At 41.6% G+C, this 16,059-nt stretch overlaps 1 protein-coding gene and 1 pseudogene across 1 annotated transcript in view; both read left to right on the forward strand.

Moving 5' to 3' along the window:
• LOC139035957 (translation machinery-associated protein 7-like) overlaps window positions 1–15,639 on the forward strand; it is a 29,595-nt gene extending 13,956 nt beyond the window's left edge. The window contains exon 2 of the mRNA XM_070470061.1: window positions 14,836–15,639. Coding sequence (XP_070326162.1) covers window positions 15,216–15,407 — 192 coding nt within the window. The 5' untranslated portion in view covers window positions 14,836–15,215 and the 3' untranslated portion in view covers window positions 15,408–15,639. The remainder of the gene's footprint in view (window positions 1–14,835) is intronic.
• LOC139035958 (cytochrome b-c1 complex subunit 10 pseudogene) lies at window positions 9,716–14,842 on the forward strand (annotated as a pseudogene).
• Window positions 15,640–16,059: the final 420 nt, after the last annotated feature.

Here is a 16,059-nt window from a genome sequence, read left to right on the forward strand (position 1 = left end):
CTGGCCAAAAAACCAAAACATAATACAGAGGCAGTATTTGTAACAAATTCAATAAAGACTTTAAAAAGAATTAAGTCTAAAAAAGGAATAAAGAAATTACCTGGATAGGTAGAAAAAACATAAAGTTGAGTGTACTAGCAAAATAAATTCAGAGCAATATATATAGTATGATACCATTTACCAAAAAATTTACACACAAAACAGTATCATAATTCTTTAGGGACCATATATATTCAGGTAAAGGTAAAAAATTGGAACAGAATTATACACCTCAAATTCATGATAATAGCTGCCTCTGGGAAGGAAGGTGGGAGATTTGGAGGGCCATGATGAGAGGGAATTTCCCCACATGTGTAATGTTTATTTATTTTAAATTTTCTCTTTAAAAAATTGAAATGATTCACTTACACATAGTTAGGGCATGAGAAGTGTCACTGAAATTCTGGCCTAAAAGACATGCCTAATGTATAGGGGGTTTTCTGGTCTAATACTATGTCTCTATAACAATAAAACCTGTTTCAAATTTATTAAATAATTCAGAATAGTTGTGACCTCTTCCTCTCCCACAATAATAACATCCTTGTAAACAAATGACCTGTGGTAATGGAGTTTATCTTTGTGTGTATTCTGTAAAGAGTCAGAACACACTGTTGAGTCCTCAGTAAAAAGAATCAATAGGTGAATAAATAAATAAGCACTGTTTGCCTGCCACCCTGCATGCAACAGTTTGTGGACATTTTCATTTTGAAGTTGTTTCTCGAGGTTGCCTATGTGACTTCTTCGCTTTCAAGAACTTGTTGAGAACAATCATTTTTTTATCTGTCTTTCCTTTGGGGTCCCGTAAGGTCACTGGCCATAAGATAGCTGTGAAATGTGACATTGTTCCCATTTAAATGCTCTACTCCAGGAAGTGCAAGACTGTGGATGCTTCCGTGTGGGGATTGCCATGGCCAGGCTGGTCCTGAGACTCGCCCGCCCTCCAGGCTTCAAAGCCTGTTATCCTTGATCTCACTAAAGAATGTTTTTGAATTCTATGTCCATCTAGTGGTTGCCTGCAAAGATCTACTTGGCTTTTTTCTTTCTTCCTTTTCTTTCACACTTGATCAGTGAGATTCTGTTTGTGATGGGGGTTTTGCCCCCCTTGGTCTTTAATTCTTTCACAGGTGGTTTCAAAGTGTCTATCCTTAGCCCCTGCTTTCTATAAACAAGCAGGAATTCGTGAACCGCAGTTACTGATGGCTCTCCTCACAGAGCAATTCTCTCACTTTGAAAACAGACTGTTTTGTGGACAGTAAAGTACAGTTCTTTTTCATAGATGAGATTAGAGACTTGAGGGGAGCTGGAAGGAGGGGAGTTTCTTCCTTTCTCTCTTTTTATTTTTTTAAATGGAGAGCCTTTGTGTTGTAACTCATTTTAATAAATTCAAGAACTTATTTTACACTCAGTTGCACCTTTGGTTAAAGATGGCACGGCACTAAGTAGAAGATGCTGGAATTTGCAGATTTGCTAATTAATTCCAACATCTCCAGCATCCCAAGTGTAAGGTTAAGAGTTGAAGATCAGGTGGTGACAGAGCCAGTGTGGTTGCCTATCTAAGGGATCAAATTATACCAATTCTGTTAAGAATGCTTAGATGTGCCATGGGAGGTTGACATTTTCTATGCCATTAAATATTCTTCAACAATATCATTTTAATGGCTACATAGCATTCCACTGAGTAAGATGGACCACAATTTACTCAACCAATTCCCCAGTAGTGAAAACAGGTGTTTCCAATGTTTTGGCGTAATAAAGAGCACTCCATACTCACATTCTTGAGTTTGCTGATAAATTCCTAACAGTAAAAATGTGGCCATAGGGCATATACATTTGTTGAAGCTTTGAAGATTAGCATTCATTTTAAAATTCACTTAAAAAAAGGGATTGGAGGACAGAAGGAATTGCTACTGCAGCTACACACTTAAGATCCCAAGCAAACTTCTCCTTAATCAGTTGAGAAATTCCCTCACACAATGTAAGGAAAGAGTGGGCATTGTCTGTTAGCTCCCTAGCAATTCATCTTTCACCATTGACCTACACTGAAACCTTCAGCTTAGGAAAAGAATGTAGAAGGCTCTTATGGAAGGCTTGATTCAGTGGTACTCAGGGTGCTATAATAGTCCGTGTGTGAGCACTTTCATCACTGTAGTTCACTACTGAATCCAGGACCAATCAGGATCTCTTTCACTTTGCTCATTATTGAAATATGATGCTATCTGTGGGGTGGAAATTGCTGAGGAATAACAATCAAGAAAATAAGTTCAAGAGGAGGAATCATTCAGGACTAATGATGAAGGGGTAGCTTTCTCCCTTCTGAACTGCCTAATTGTTAGTTGGTGTAGCCTATGCCTCCACAGAGCCTTGAGCTTGGAAATCCTGGATAAATATTAGATTATGTGGCTTACTTGCTCACATACTTTGCCACCCTAGGCTTTGTGGTCAATACAAACCCCGTTGCCTTGCACTCAATATTCTGGTTTACCCAGCCCTCTCGCCACCCTTAGAGCCCTAGCAGGAAACCTTCCATTCCATCCAAACTGAAACTATGCTGTGTTCCAAACATTCAGCATATACTCTAGAAGGACCTTTGGGTTTGGCCCAGACAGTCTGGATTTGAGCCCTGGCTCTGCCATTTCTTTTCTAGGTGACCTTGGGCAACACATTTAATCTTACCGAGTCTCAGTTTCACCATGTGTAAATTAGGGATGGCAAAGCCTGTTGTATGTTAAACTAGATACCAGCATGTTAGAGAAGTTGCAATGCAGAGCAGGCAGAATTTGATAGGTGACATGAATGTCTTGTTTATCCTGGCCTCTAAGCATTTGCTCCCACCTATTCTCTTTCTAGAAAAGTTCTCTCAGATCTGAATCCCACCCACTCCTCAAAGCAAACTCATGTTTTAGCCCTCTTGCAGCCCTCCCATGAAAATCCTTAGCTGGTAAGACTTCCTGACTAGACTATTCATGCCACATGTCAGTGCTTCTAAATGGACTCTCTCCTGGAGCAATTTTCAGGGAGTAGTGACGCCAATTTTGTCCCAACAATCATAATTAATGTACACTACTTTATGCCTGCAACAATAGCCTATAACCTCAACAGAATGGATATTATTGTTATCATCATCCCTGTTTCTCAGAGATTCAGAGAAATCAAGCGATTTGTCCGAGGCCACAAAGCTAGCGTAGGCAGAACTGAAAAAACTGAACTCAACTAGACTGATTACAAAGCTCATGCCCTTGGGACTCCCCTGGTGTTTCAGTGGCTAAGACTCTGTAGTCCCAATGTACGGGGCTCAGATTTGATCCCTGGTCAGGGAGCTGGATCCCACATGCTGCAACTGAAGATTCTACATTAAAAAAAAAAAAAAAAAGATTCTACGTGCTGCAACTAAGACCTGGCACAGCTAAATAAATAAATATTTAAAAAAAAAAAAAAAGCTCATGCCCTTGACCTCACACAATAAATCCTCTTTGTTGTTGTTGTTCAGTTGCTCAGTCATGTCCGACTCTTTGTGACCCCATAGACTGCAGCACACCAGGCTTCCCTGTCCTTCACCATCTCCTGGAACTTACTCAAACTCATGTCCATTAAGTTGGTGATGCCATCCAACCATCTCGTCCTCTGTTGTTCCCTTCTCCTCCTGCCTTCTATCCTTCCTAGCATCTGGGTCTTTTCCAACAAGTTGGCTTGTTGCATTAGGTGGCCAAAGTATTGGAGCTTCAGTGTCAGTCCTTCCAATGAATATTCAGGGTTGATTTCCTTTAGGATTGACTGGTTTGATCTCCTTGCAGTCCAAGGGACTCTCCAGAGTCTTCTCCAACACCACAGTTCAAAAGCATCAATTCTTCAGTGCCAAACCTTTTTTATGGTCCAACTCTCACATCCATACATAACTACTGGAAAAACCATCGCTTTGACTATACCAATTTTTGTCAGCAGAGTAATGTCTCTGCTTTTTAATACACTGTCTAGGTTTATCATAGCTTTTCTTCCAAGGAGCAAGCATCTTTTAATTCCATGGCTGCAGTCACTGTCCACAGTGATTTTGGAGCCCAAGAAAATAAATTTTGTCACTGCTTTCATTGTTTCCCCATCTATTTGCCATGAAATGATGAGACCAGATGCCACGATCTTAGTTTTTTTAATGAGTTTTAAGCTAGCTTTTTCACTCTTCTTTCACTTTCCTCAAGAGACTCTTTAGTTCCTCTTTGCTTTCTGCCATAAGGGTGGTGTCACCTGCCTATTGAGGTTATTGATATTTCTCCTGGCAATCTTGATTTCAGCTGGTGATTCATCCAGCCTGGCATTTCGCACAACGTACTCTGCATATAAGTTAAATAAGCAGGCGACAATATACAACCTTGACGTACTCCTTTCCTAGTTTTGAACCAGTTGTTGTTCCATGTTCAGTTCTAACTGTTGCTTCTTGCCCTGCATACAGATTTCTCAGGAGGCAAGTCAGGTGGCCTGGTATCCCCATCTCTTGAAGAATTTTCCACAGTTTGTTGTGATCCACACAGTCAAGGGCTTTAGCCTAATCACTGAAGCATAAGTAGATGTTTTTCTGGAATTCTCTTGCTTTTTCTGTGATCCAGTGGATGTTGGCAATTTGATCTCTGGTTCCTCTGCCTTTTCTAAATCCAATTTGAACATCTGGAAGTTCTCGGTTCACATACTGTTGAAGCCTAGCCTGGAGGATTTTGAGCATGACCTTGCTAGCATGTGAAATAAGGGCAACTGTGCAGTAGTTTGAACTTTCTTTTGCATTGCCTTCTTTGGTATTAGAATGAAAACTGATCTTGTCCAGTCCTATCTCTTTAACTGTTAATGGACATTTGTCTCTCTCTAAAGTATTATTACTGTTGAATTTTAGGTCCTTGCCTAAGAAGAAAACGGTTGTGTTCTTGGGCATAGTAACCACCTAAAGAAACTTATTTAGTGTCTGCAGAGGCACAAAAGACATGTGCATGATATGTCAGTTCTCAGGGAAGTGTCCCAGGTGAAAATTTTGTGTAAATTATTTCCCTAGGACTCAGACTGAAAACTGGGGCTTTGGTGGGAGGTTATCTCTTCCCTCATACAGCAAGTAATTACAACTCAGAGCAGCCCTCTTAGAAGTGGTTCCCCCACTGCACTTGCTGCCTCTTAACACTTGCTGCCCGACCCCTCAAGGCTCAAGAGCTTCTGCTCAAGGGAATCACAGGTGATCTTGACTAGAAGAGATTGTAAGGATCAACCTATCACTTCATGGTCCTCCAGCACACCGGCAGATCTCCCTAGCTACACATTTCATTCTCTGACAGCTCAGTAGATATTCTGCAGACTTAGTGAAAGTGTGAGTTCCCAATCACCTACAATCCAAAGTAGAGACGTGTCTTCAAAATACCCCATCACTGGGTCAGCAACAGCCTTCCATCCAGAGTGTTGGACTGCTTATTGCAAAAACCCCAGGAAGCCACATGAATCTTGATTGGACTGTTCTGTCAATTGTGTTGATAGCAGTTGCTCATCTCTGCCTTGCCCCCAACTTGGGCACTTGGGCATTAAATTTGCCAAGTTGTTTCCAGATTTGTTCAATATACGTGTATTGAGAACTACTTCCCAGGTACCTTGATAGGCACTGGGGGATAAAAAGATAGGGGATAGAATTTTCTCACTTAAAAATTTTTCTTTTAACTGAGGTTGATTTAGAATGTTATGTCATTTTCTGGTGTACAGCAAAGTGATTCAGTTACACACACAGACACCTCTGTGTGTGTGTGTGTGTGTGTGTGTGTGTATGATTTTTCATATTATTTTTCATTATAGGTTATTAAAAGATATTGAATATAGTTCCCTGAGCTATACAGGACTTTGTTGTTTATCTATTTTATATATAGTAGTTTGTATCTGCTCATCTCAAATTCCTAATTTTTCCCTCGCTAGAATCTTCTTTTTTTCAACGCTGTTTCCACGGAAAGCCACACTTTGTTACAACCGATAAACATCAAGTCAGCAATGAACCCCAAGTCGCACAGAGGCAGTTTGTGTTTGTAATCTCTCTGTTTTCTGAAACCAATATGAGCATTAACATTAACACAGCATTGACTTAATTATAACTAATTTCTCTGAGCCAAAAACCAGAGTCTGATCTCAATTCACATACTATTCTGGTAGATTGTTACATGTAACATCAGGCATAATATACCTACGTCTTTATCCACATTGTCTGGTAAAGCCCTTTCTCCCTTTTCATGATGCTGCTACCTCTAATTCTCCCACACCCATCATTCTGTCTCAAACACCAAGACCTCAAAGACCTCTTCTCCAAAGATCTTAGCCTTAAGACTTACACATTTCCCCTTGTTTCTCAACAGTACCCACCCCTCCCTAGATGTTCTTTAGCATAACATCAACTCAGTCAAATGAGATCAACAAATATTTACAGAGGAGAAAGGAGGGACAGATGGGGAAGGGGACAGCTATGATTACTGACCCAGCTTTCCCTCAGAATGGCTTTGGATACAAGCTCAAAGCAGCAATTAAGGTAGAAGTCTAATTTCTTATACTTTGCTAGAGACTAGCAATGAACAATTGGGATTTGAAATTTTTTTTAACTATCGCTTACAATAGCACCAAAAAAATACAAATACTTAGGTATAAAATCTATCAAAACATGTACAGGATCTATAGAAAGCTGCAGAACACTGATCAAAGAAATAAAAGAAGATCTAAAGAAATGGAGTGAGATTCCATTTTAGAAAGTCAGCAGAAAAAATCAATTGCTTTCCTATATGCCAGGAATGAACAATTGGAATCTGAAATTTTAAAAAAGATACTATTTAAAAGTTTTGTGTCAGGGCTTCCCTGAGGCTCAGTGGTGAAGACTCTGCCTGCCAATGCAGGAGACATGGGTTTAATCCCTGATCTGGGAAGAACCCACATACTGTTGGGCAACTAAACCTGTGCACCACAATCTCTGAGCCTGCCTGCTGCGGCTGCTGAAGCCCAAGTGCCCCAGAGTCCATGCCCCACAGCAAGAGAACCACCACGATGGGAAGCCCGCGCCCCACAGCTAGAGAACCACCACGATGGGAAGCCTGTGCCCCAAGCTAGAGAGTAGCCCCTGCTCACTGCAACTAGAAAGAAGCCCAAGCAGCAGCGAAGAGCCAGCACAACCCAAAATAAATAAAAGTCTTGTCTCTTAGAGTCACTTGGTTCAGGTGATTAGCACATTAAATCGGTGGCTGAGCAATTTCAACTTGACTGTGTCCTTTAGTCAGAAATCCTGGGGTTGTAGAGACCTTTCAGGTAGCAGCCCAGATCTCTTCTTCAGTTTTGAGTCAAAGCTGTCCTTTGAGGGATCCTAACCATCCCTGGATTCCTCTGAGGTACTATTTGTCAAGTCGTTTTTTTTCCCCTCCAAGCCTCTTTCATTTAGGCAGCCACATCTTCCCCACAGGCCCCCATTCCTCATTTTCAAATCTCCCTGCCTCTCTTGCCTCCAGCTGGTTACTGAACTTTGGTCCAGCACTTCCAAAGGCACCTCCACCCTCTAGCAAGTCATTCTGCCTTGTGTCCTGTTTCCCAACTGAAGTTTGGCTTCTCCATCCCTCACTCTTCTCCACCTCCAGCTCCTCCCATGCTCTTCCCCAGGGTACAGGTCAGTCCTTCAAGAGTGTAGTTACCATGTTTAGTTTTCTCTGAAACAAATATTTGCATATGTGAACCCCACATTTGCCATATGGTTTTTCCTACTTCCCAGCCAGTGGAACTCTCAGTTTCATATATATTTTGGGAAATGAAGTTTTCCCCAGATGGTCTCTCTAAAGCACCAAAGCAAGGTCAGGGTTTTATGCGTTCCTTCAAAGGTTCTGGGCAGAGGTTAGAATTACTTGTGTTTTCTTGGTCCCATCAGCAGTTATTTCATCAGTACACCTGATAATGGGACACAACCTGGCTCATTCTGAGCTAGAAACACAACAGTGTTTGAGGGAGATGTTGAGCTATAAACTGGTATCCCCAGGGAAGGGATAGAAACCTACCCAGTTGCTCAAATAATTTTAAACCAAATCCCTTAAGAATATTTCCTCAGGGAGAGAAAAAGAGTATGAATATTAGAAAGATGATGAACCAGGTGTGCTGAAAAGTTTTCTTAGTCATTCTGAGCCCTAGAAGGGGATGGGGGCAGCCTTACATCTCTACTGGGAAACATATTTCCCCCTTTTAAATCAGGAAAGAAAAAAACAACAACATAGCCCCAAATAGAGAATGTTTTCTTTTGTAACTGGAAGCAAACATCACTGATGGCTTTAACAGCTGCCTGCCAACATGGCCTGAGAAGCAGGCAAGCTCAAACATTTTTTTGAGATCAACACATGTACAGACATACAGTATATTAGGTCAAATTATAAATCCAGGAATAAAAGAACAAATAAACAAGTTTCAGCTTTCTCTAGGCTTTCTGAGTCCAACACCAGCTAAATTAGACTCCGAAGCAGAGAAATCTAGCTTCCAAGAAGGCAGGTCTCCCAGGAGTTCAAGTCAAACCTCCCTCTGGTAGGAAAAGAAGGTGCCGTTGTAGATTAACTGGCTGACGGCTGACCAGGTCCAGGCTGACGGCCCTGCCTAGCGGGGGCTACCCAGTGTCTTAGTCTTACAGACCCTGAGGATGTCTGCCATTGACTTGATCTTTGACCCCAGTAAATCATTTAATATGCCATGTGCCTCTGTCCATATGTTCATGTTTGGTGTGATTCGGATGAGAATTCCAGCAAGTCTGGGTGTGCCACCCATTAGGGCTAAATCTTTCCCTTTGGAGCTTCTAGGAAGAAACTTGTGGACAGCTGCATTGCAGAGAGCCGAAGTGCCTGGACAAACCAAACTGAAATGCCTGCTGATAGTGAGACCAGGATTGCCTAAACCGCAACTAACAATCAGAAGGACAAATCTGTTCTCTGGTTATCAAAATTGACAAAGGACTTTTGCGATAGTTTTGCCTTAGCACAAGAAAACCACTTAAGAGTCATAGGTGGGAAATACTGGATTATTCTTCTGATCCCTCCCCTCTATACTAGTTAGGTGACCTTGAGCGAGTCCATTAGTCCAAGGTTCTTCAGACATTAGTCAGTCATGAAATCAATGAAATAGACTAGAACTAAATATTTTTTAATGAAGTCAAGCTGAACAGAATAGAAAATATCCGTGTTTAGTCCACAATAAGTTAAGCTCCATCGTACGTGTGTGTGTGTGGATGCATGTTTCCTGAGGTCATGATGAATAAAAATTTCTTATTGTGTGTAACAAACAAAAGAGTTTTCTTCAGTGGTTTAGACCATAGGTTTTGATTTCTTCATTTAATGAATGAAAGTCATTCATTTTATACATATACATATATAGACAGTCATATTCATATACACCATTCATATACACATACATATATGTATAATGGGCACTACAGTGTTTCAGGCACAGTGGTATATGACCCATCCAGGGACATCAAGGCCCTGTCCTCCTCGAGCCTCAGCTAGCAGGGAAGCCAGTCATAAAATAATTACATAACTGTTTAACTACCATGTATGAAGAATGCATGTAACACCAGGTTCCTAGGTTCAGAGCCAGCCTTCCTAAGGAAGTGACAGAGAAGGGGGCAGAGAGGGATGGAGGCAAAGAATGGGGCTGGGGGCGGGGTGGAGGTAGCATTCCAGGCAGAAGGCCCAGGAAGTGTGAGAAGAACCTGAAGGTGGAAGAGTGTCAGCTCTACCTCAGCAGTTTCTATGAGGACCTCATGAGATGACTGTGGGAACACTTTGTAAACTGTGGAGTGTTATTCAAATGTGGTGGCTTATTATTTAAAACAGTGATTATAACCATGCCTTAAAGACGAGCTGAGGGACTTCCCTGGTGGTCCAGTGGTTAAGAGTCCACCTGCCAATGTAGGGGAGGTGGGTTCGATCCCTGGTTGTGGAACTAAGATCCCACATGCCATGAGGCAACTAAGCCCTCGTGCTGCTTGAAAGATCCCGCCGGCTGCAACTAAGACCCGACACAGCCTGAATAAATTAATTAAAAATACACACACACACACACATATATATATATGAGTTTAGTTTCAGCAGGCGGCCACCAGGTCCAGGCTCACCCTGAGCTGGTATGGCAGCTCCATGATGCTGAGCAGGCCTCTGGGCCCCCACTACTGAGAGCTGACCCAAAACTGGATTCCCACAGCAGGCACCAAGGGGCCTATGGGGGTCACTTACAGGGGCTGATTCTGGACTGGGTGCCCTACTTCAATGGCAAGTTTAAGAAAAACGATGAATGAAAATGACCCCTCCTCTGGTATCTGGTGGTGCTGCCTCCTTCCATCTGAGTCTCAAACAGCCCAGTCTTTCAGGATGGCCCTCAAGGAAATACACAGCACGACTTAGACTTTCTGTGTGAAAATAGCTTTGATGTGTGAACGCACACAGCATTAAACCTTGCTCTGAAGCCTGCCCACTGGGACAAGCACATGCTGGGGCTTGGTTACCCTGACTGCAGTCCCAGGGGCTTGGGTCACCGGGGAATCCTTTCAACTCCAAATTTAGGTGCTATCCCAGTAACTGGCAGAAATGGCTTGATTTAAAATGTTTAATATATAATGCCTGCACAATGTTTTTATCTCTCACTGCCTTAGCAAGTTACTCCCTGACTTAGTGGCTTAAGACAACAAACATTCATTATCTCAGAGTAAATATATAAATATTATATAGATATTTATATATAAATATATTTTATATATTTATATATAAATTATATATATCTATATCTATATATATATATCTATATCTATAGATAGATATAGATATATATATATAGAGAGAGAGAGAGAGCTTAGTTTTCTTTATTAATCCATTCAGTGAGTTGGTGTCAGATATGGTTCTAGATTCTGGGGTTACAGCAGTAAATAAGACGGGACCGCTGCCGTGGAAAGGGTCCCTTTCAGAGACAGACGGACACTAAACACAGCAGTAATTTCAGAGAGCCATCAAGTGGGGCAGAGTCACAAAGAAGTGGAGGTAGAGAAGGTGCTTTAGGTGGGAAAGCAGGGCTCTCTGAGGGGCTAACAACCAGACCTGAATAAAATGAGATCTGCCGCATTCTGACAATGTGACCTTGGCAACATCACCTAACATTTCAGGACTCGGTTTCCTCATCTGTTAATAAGGATACCTGTACCCATCTCTTGGGATTCCCCTGAGGATTATCTTGCCTGAGATAAGGAACTCAAGGCCTCCAGTACAAAGCTGAGCTGGCATTAAGAGGCACTTCATTGCTAAATAATTGAGTGTCTACTGATCTGTTGTTCAAGATATTAGGAATATGTTTAGAAAGATAGAATGACAAGGAGGAGAAAGTAGGTCTCCTATTTTCAGACCAGGCTGGACAAGTCCCTCAAAAGGAGTTATCCATGATCTTCTACTCTGTGCCAGCTGGGTCCTCTGAGAAGCAGACCCCAGGTGAGGTGTGGGAGCCGTTTGGGGTGGGGTGGGGGGCGGTGGTGTCTGTGAAAGGGAGAAGAGAGAAGAGTAGCAGTGGGCAGGAAAAGGCACTAGAGGAAAGACCACTGGTCAGAGGAGCCCTCCACTGAGTGGAAGTGGCCAGGCCTCACACCGCCGTTACCCTCAGTCACTAGCCAGGGCTGTGAAGAGTGCGGACTCGGCTCCAATAGACAGCCATGGCAAGTCCCTCCTTGAAGGGAGGTCTGGGTGGTGCACCTCCACAACTGCCACAGACTCCCAGTCTCACACCAAAGACTTTTTGCTATCAAAGGATCAGTGCTTCCTTGGGAGAGGAAAGTGAGATTTATTCTGACTCAGGAAAGGTTGCACAAAAGGAAAGCAATCCAAGGGCCAGAAAACCCTAGGCCTGATTTTATGATATTCTGCATCTGTGAGGATGCCTGTAACCACCAGTTTCAGAAAACTCAACTCAAAATGGCTTGAACAATAAAGAAGATTTATAACATCATACAGTAAGCCTGGAGGAAAGAGGGTCCCAGGGTTGTTTAGTTTAGAATTAAATGATGTCATCGAGTCACCATCTTGGATGAAGCAGTTTTTAATTCTGACATCCTCAGTGTGTCACAGTTGTCTCCATTAGCACCGTTCATGATTCCAAGATTGTTGCTATAGTTCTAGGCATCTCAGGTGGACAGGATAAGAAGATGACAGAAGAAGCAGAAGACAGGCCCTATCTTCCCATGTGTCTTTTTTTAATCAAGAAATTCATGTCAGAATTACCCCCAGTGGACTTATCCTCATATCCCATTGGCTAGAATCTCATCTCCACATGTGCTCATATCACCAGTAACACCAATGGGATTGCCATGACTTGCAGACCTGGTGGGCCTACAGGCCTGAGATAATGAAGTTAAGAAAGTTCTTTATGGCAAAAAAACACTACAATATTGTAAAGTAATTAGCCTCCAACTAATAAAAATAAATGAAAAAATAAATAAATAAAAAGAAAGTTCTTTTACTTTCATTTTTAATATGTGGCTATATATATGTATCATACACATATATACATCAGTTATGTTGAAATATAATCCTCATACTAATAGATAACCTTAAATGAAAAAAAATTGATCATTAACTTTTTTAAAATTGAAATACACATAACATAAAATTTATCATCTTAACCACTTTCAAATATACAGTTCAAAGGCATCAAGTGCATTCACATCAATGTGATACCATCACCACCATCCATCTGCAGAACTCTTTTCATTTTACAAAACTAAAACTCTGCACCTATTTTTTGAGAGGGACCAACACAGCTCCCCACTCTCCACAGCACCCACTTTGACGGACTCCACCACAACCAAGGGCAGCTGCTGGCCCAGGCGAGGGCCCTTCTTCAGGCACTTACCAGAGCCTTTCCTGATGGGCCTCCAGCCTCCTCAGCTGAACTCACCTCTGCATGGTGGGCTGTGGGACACTCATGCTGCTGGCACTGCAGGTCAACCCCACAGGATATTGACTCTGGGCCTGCCATGCCCAGCTTCAAGCTGCTCATCCTGGTTTGCCCCCCTGGCTCCCTCCCTCTGTACCTGTTCATCAATAACTACCCTCAACCCCTAGCAATAATCAGTCTACTGTCTGTCCTTCTGAATCTGACTACTCTAGATACCTCATAGAAGTGGAATCATACAGTATTTATCCTTTTGGATCTGGTTATTTCACTTAGCATGTCTTCAGGTTCATGCATCTTGTAGCATATATCAGAGTTTCTTTCCTTTAAAGGCTGGATGATATTCCACTGTATTTATTTAACCATCTATTCATCAAAGGCCTGATTCAAAGAGCCAACTCATTAGAAAAGACCCTGATTCTGGAAAAGATTGAGGGCAGGAGGAGAAGGGAGCGACAGAAGATGAGATGATTGGATGACATCACCAAGTCAATGGACATGAGTTTGAGCAAACTCCAGGAGATAGTGAAGGGCAGGGAAGCTTGGCGTGTTGCAGTCCATGGAGTCGCAAAGAGTCAGACATGACTTAGCAGATGAATAAGCATTCACTAAAGGACACAGGTTGATTCCACCTTTTAGCTATTGCAAATAATGCTGCTACAAACATGGGTATATAAATACCTCTTCAGGACCCTATTTTCAATTCTTTTGGGTATATGCCCAAAAGTGGAAATGCTGGATTAAATGCTGTCTCTTTTTTAAGGAGCCACTACACTATTTTCCATAGTAGTTGCATCATTTTTTTCCACCATTTATTTTTATTAGTTGGAGGCTAATTACTTTACAATATTGTAGTGGTTTTTGCCATACATTTTTTTTTTCTTTTTATCCCTTTGCTTTATTTTATTTTTTTTTTTGTTTTGTTTTGTTTTTTTCCATTTATTTTTATTAGTTGGAGGCTAATTACTTTACAATATTGTAGTGATTTTTGCCATACATTGACATGAATCAGCCATGGACTTACATGTGTTCCCCATCCTGAACCCCCCTCCCACCACCCTCCCCATCCCATCCCTCTGGGTCATCCCAGTACACCAGCCCCGAGCACTTGTCTCATGCATCCAACCTGGACTGGCGATCTGTTTCACACTTGATAATATACATGTTTCAATGCTGTTCTCTCAGATCATCCCACCCTTGCCTTCTCCCATAGAGTCCAAAAGTCTGTTCTAAACATGTGTCTCTTTTTCTGTCTTGCATATCAGGTTATCATTACCATCTTTCCAAATTCCATATATAGCTGCATCATTTTTTAAAAAATAATTTTATTGGCTAAACTATTTCAAGTAACAGATATCGTTTTTTGTGTGTGTGCCGAGTCTTACTTGTGACACATAGGACCTTTAGTTGCAGCATATGGGGTATCGTTCCCTGACCAAGGGTCAAAACTGGACCCCCTACAATAGGAACATGGAGTCTTAACGACTGGATCACCAGGAAGTCCCAGGGGCTGTACCATTTTAAATTCTCGCTTAACAGTGTGCAAGTGTTCCAGCTGCTCCACATACACACCAATACTTGTTATTTTCTGAGTTCTATCCATCTTAATGGGTTTGAGATAAGATTCCGATCATGGCTTTGATTTGCTTTTCACTAATAACTAGTGATGTTGAATATCTTTCATGTTCCTGTTAGCCATTTGTTTATCTTCTTTAGAGAAAGTTAAACCCTTTTGCCCAGTTTTTAACTGGGTTGTTTGTTTTCCTGTTGTTGACTTGTAGAAGTTATATTTTTTGGATATTAACTTCTTGTCAGATTTATGATATGCAAATATTTACCAATATGTGATTTTTTTTTTTTAAGGTTAAAAGCTCATACCATGAAACCTGCCTCTTAGATTCAAATCCCAGTTGTGCCACTTACAGATCTACGGGTAGAGGAAGGGTGAACAATCAAAAAATCTGGGGTCTGCCAACAAAGAGAAAGGGCAATGACAGTTAAGTAGGCAAACTGCAGAGTCCCTTACACAGCACTAGATGTCAAAGGCAGGTAGGTATATATGTGGCTTATGTCATTTTTCAAACTGAGAAGCATAAATGTCAAGTCATAATAGAAGATAATGTTTCACTGAGTCTCACTATGCCAGGTCCTTTCTATGCATAATCTCACTTCATTTATTCATTCAACAAGTATTTAAGGAGCCGCTTCCGGTGGCAGGGTCTGGGGAAGGGGCGGCAGGTGCCATGTTGGACTGCAAAGGTGGCATGAAGAAGCCCCTGAAGCAGCCCAAGAAGCAAGCCAAGGAGATGGACGAAGATAAGGCATTCAAGCAGAAGCAGAAGGAGGAGCAGAAGAAACTTGAGGAGCTAAAAGCAAAGGCCGCGGGGAAAGGCCCCCTGGCCACCGGTGGAATTAAGAAATCTGGCAAAAAGTAAGCTGTTCCTTGTGCCTGAGGCAATGATGACCCTTAGTTCCATTCCTGTTTAAACACCTGGATTCCCTGCCGTAATATCTGTTGCTGCCTATAGCTAGAATGAAGTGTTGTCTTGGAACCTATTGTGCATTTAAGAATAAACTTTTGTAAAAACAAAAAAACAAGTATTTAAGGAAAACCTAATATGAACCTGTGACTGACGAGCTAAAAATAAAATAAAGTAAGAAATCAGACATTGTGCCTGCCCTCAATGAGTTAAGACTTTGGTCAAAGAAAAAACTACAACAGTTGCTAAGTGTTATAAAGATTAGGTCCATGGTCCTATGGAAACAGACTTAGTCAAGCAGATCAGGGAAGAAGTAGGTACAATTATTATCCCCATAGGAATGGAAGCTCTGTGAGTGCAGGGTCCTTGTCTGTCTTATTCACTAATACATCTCTGTTGCCTAGGACAATGCCTGACACAAAATAGCTCAAACAAAATGCCTGACACAAAATGAAGGAGTGTACCTTCATTTTACAGATGATGAACTCAAATCTCAGAAAGGGTAAGTAATTTAACCAAGGTCACAGTCCTAGATGATGCCAGGTAGTTAGTGCTGCTACTTGAGCTTCTAACCTTTTAAAAAGTCACACATTTTTAAAAAGCAGAA

This window comes from Odocoileus virginianus, chromosome 7, assembly GCF_023699985.2.
Source record: "Odocoileus virginianus isolate 20LAN1187 ecotype Illinois chromosome 7, Ovbor_1.2, whole genome shotgun sequence".
Classification (NCBI taxonomy): Eukaryota; Metazoa; Chordata; class Mammalia; order Artiodactyla; family Cervidae; genus Odocoileus; species Odocoileus virginianus.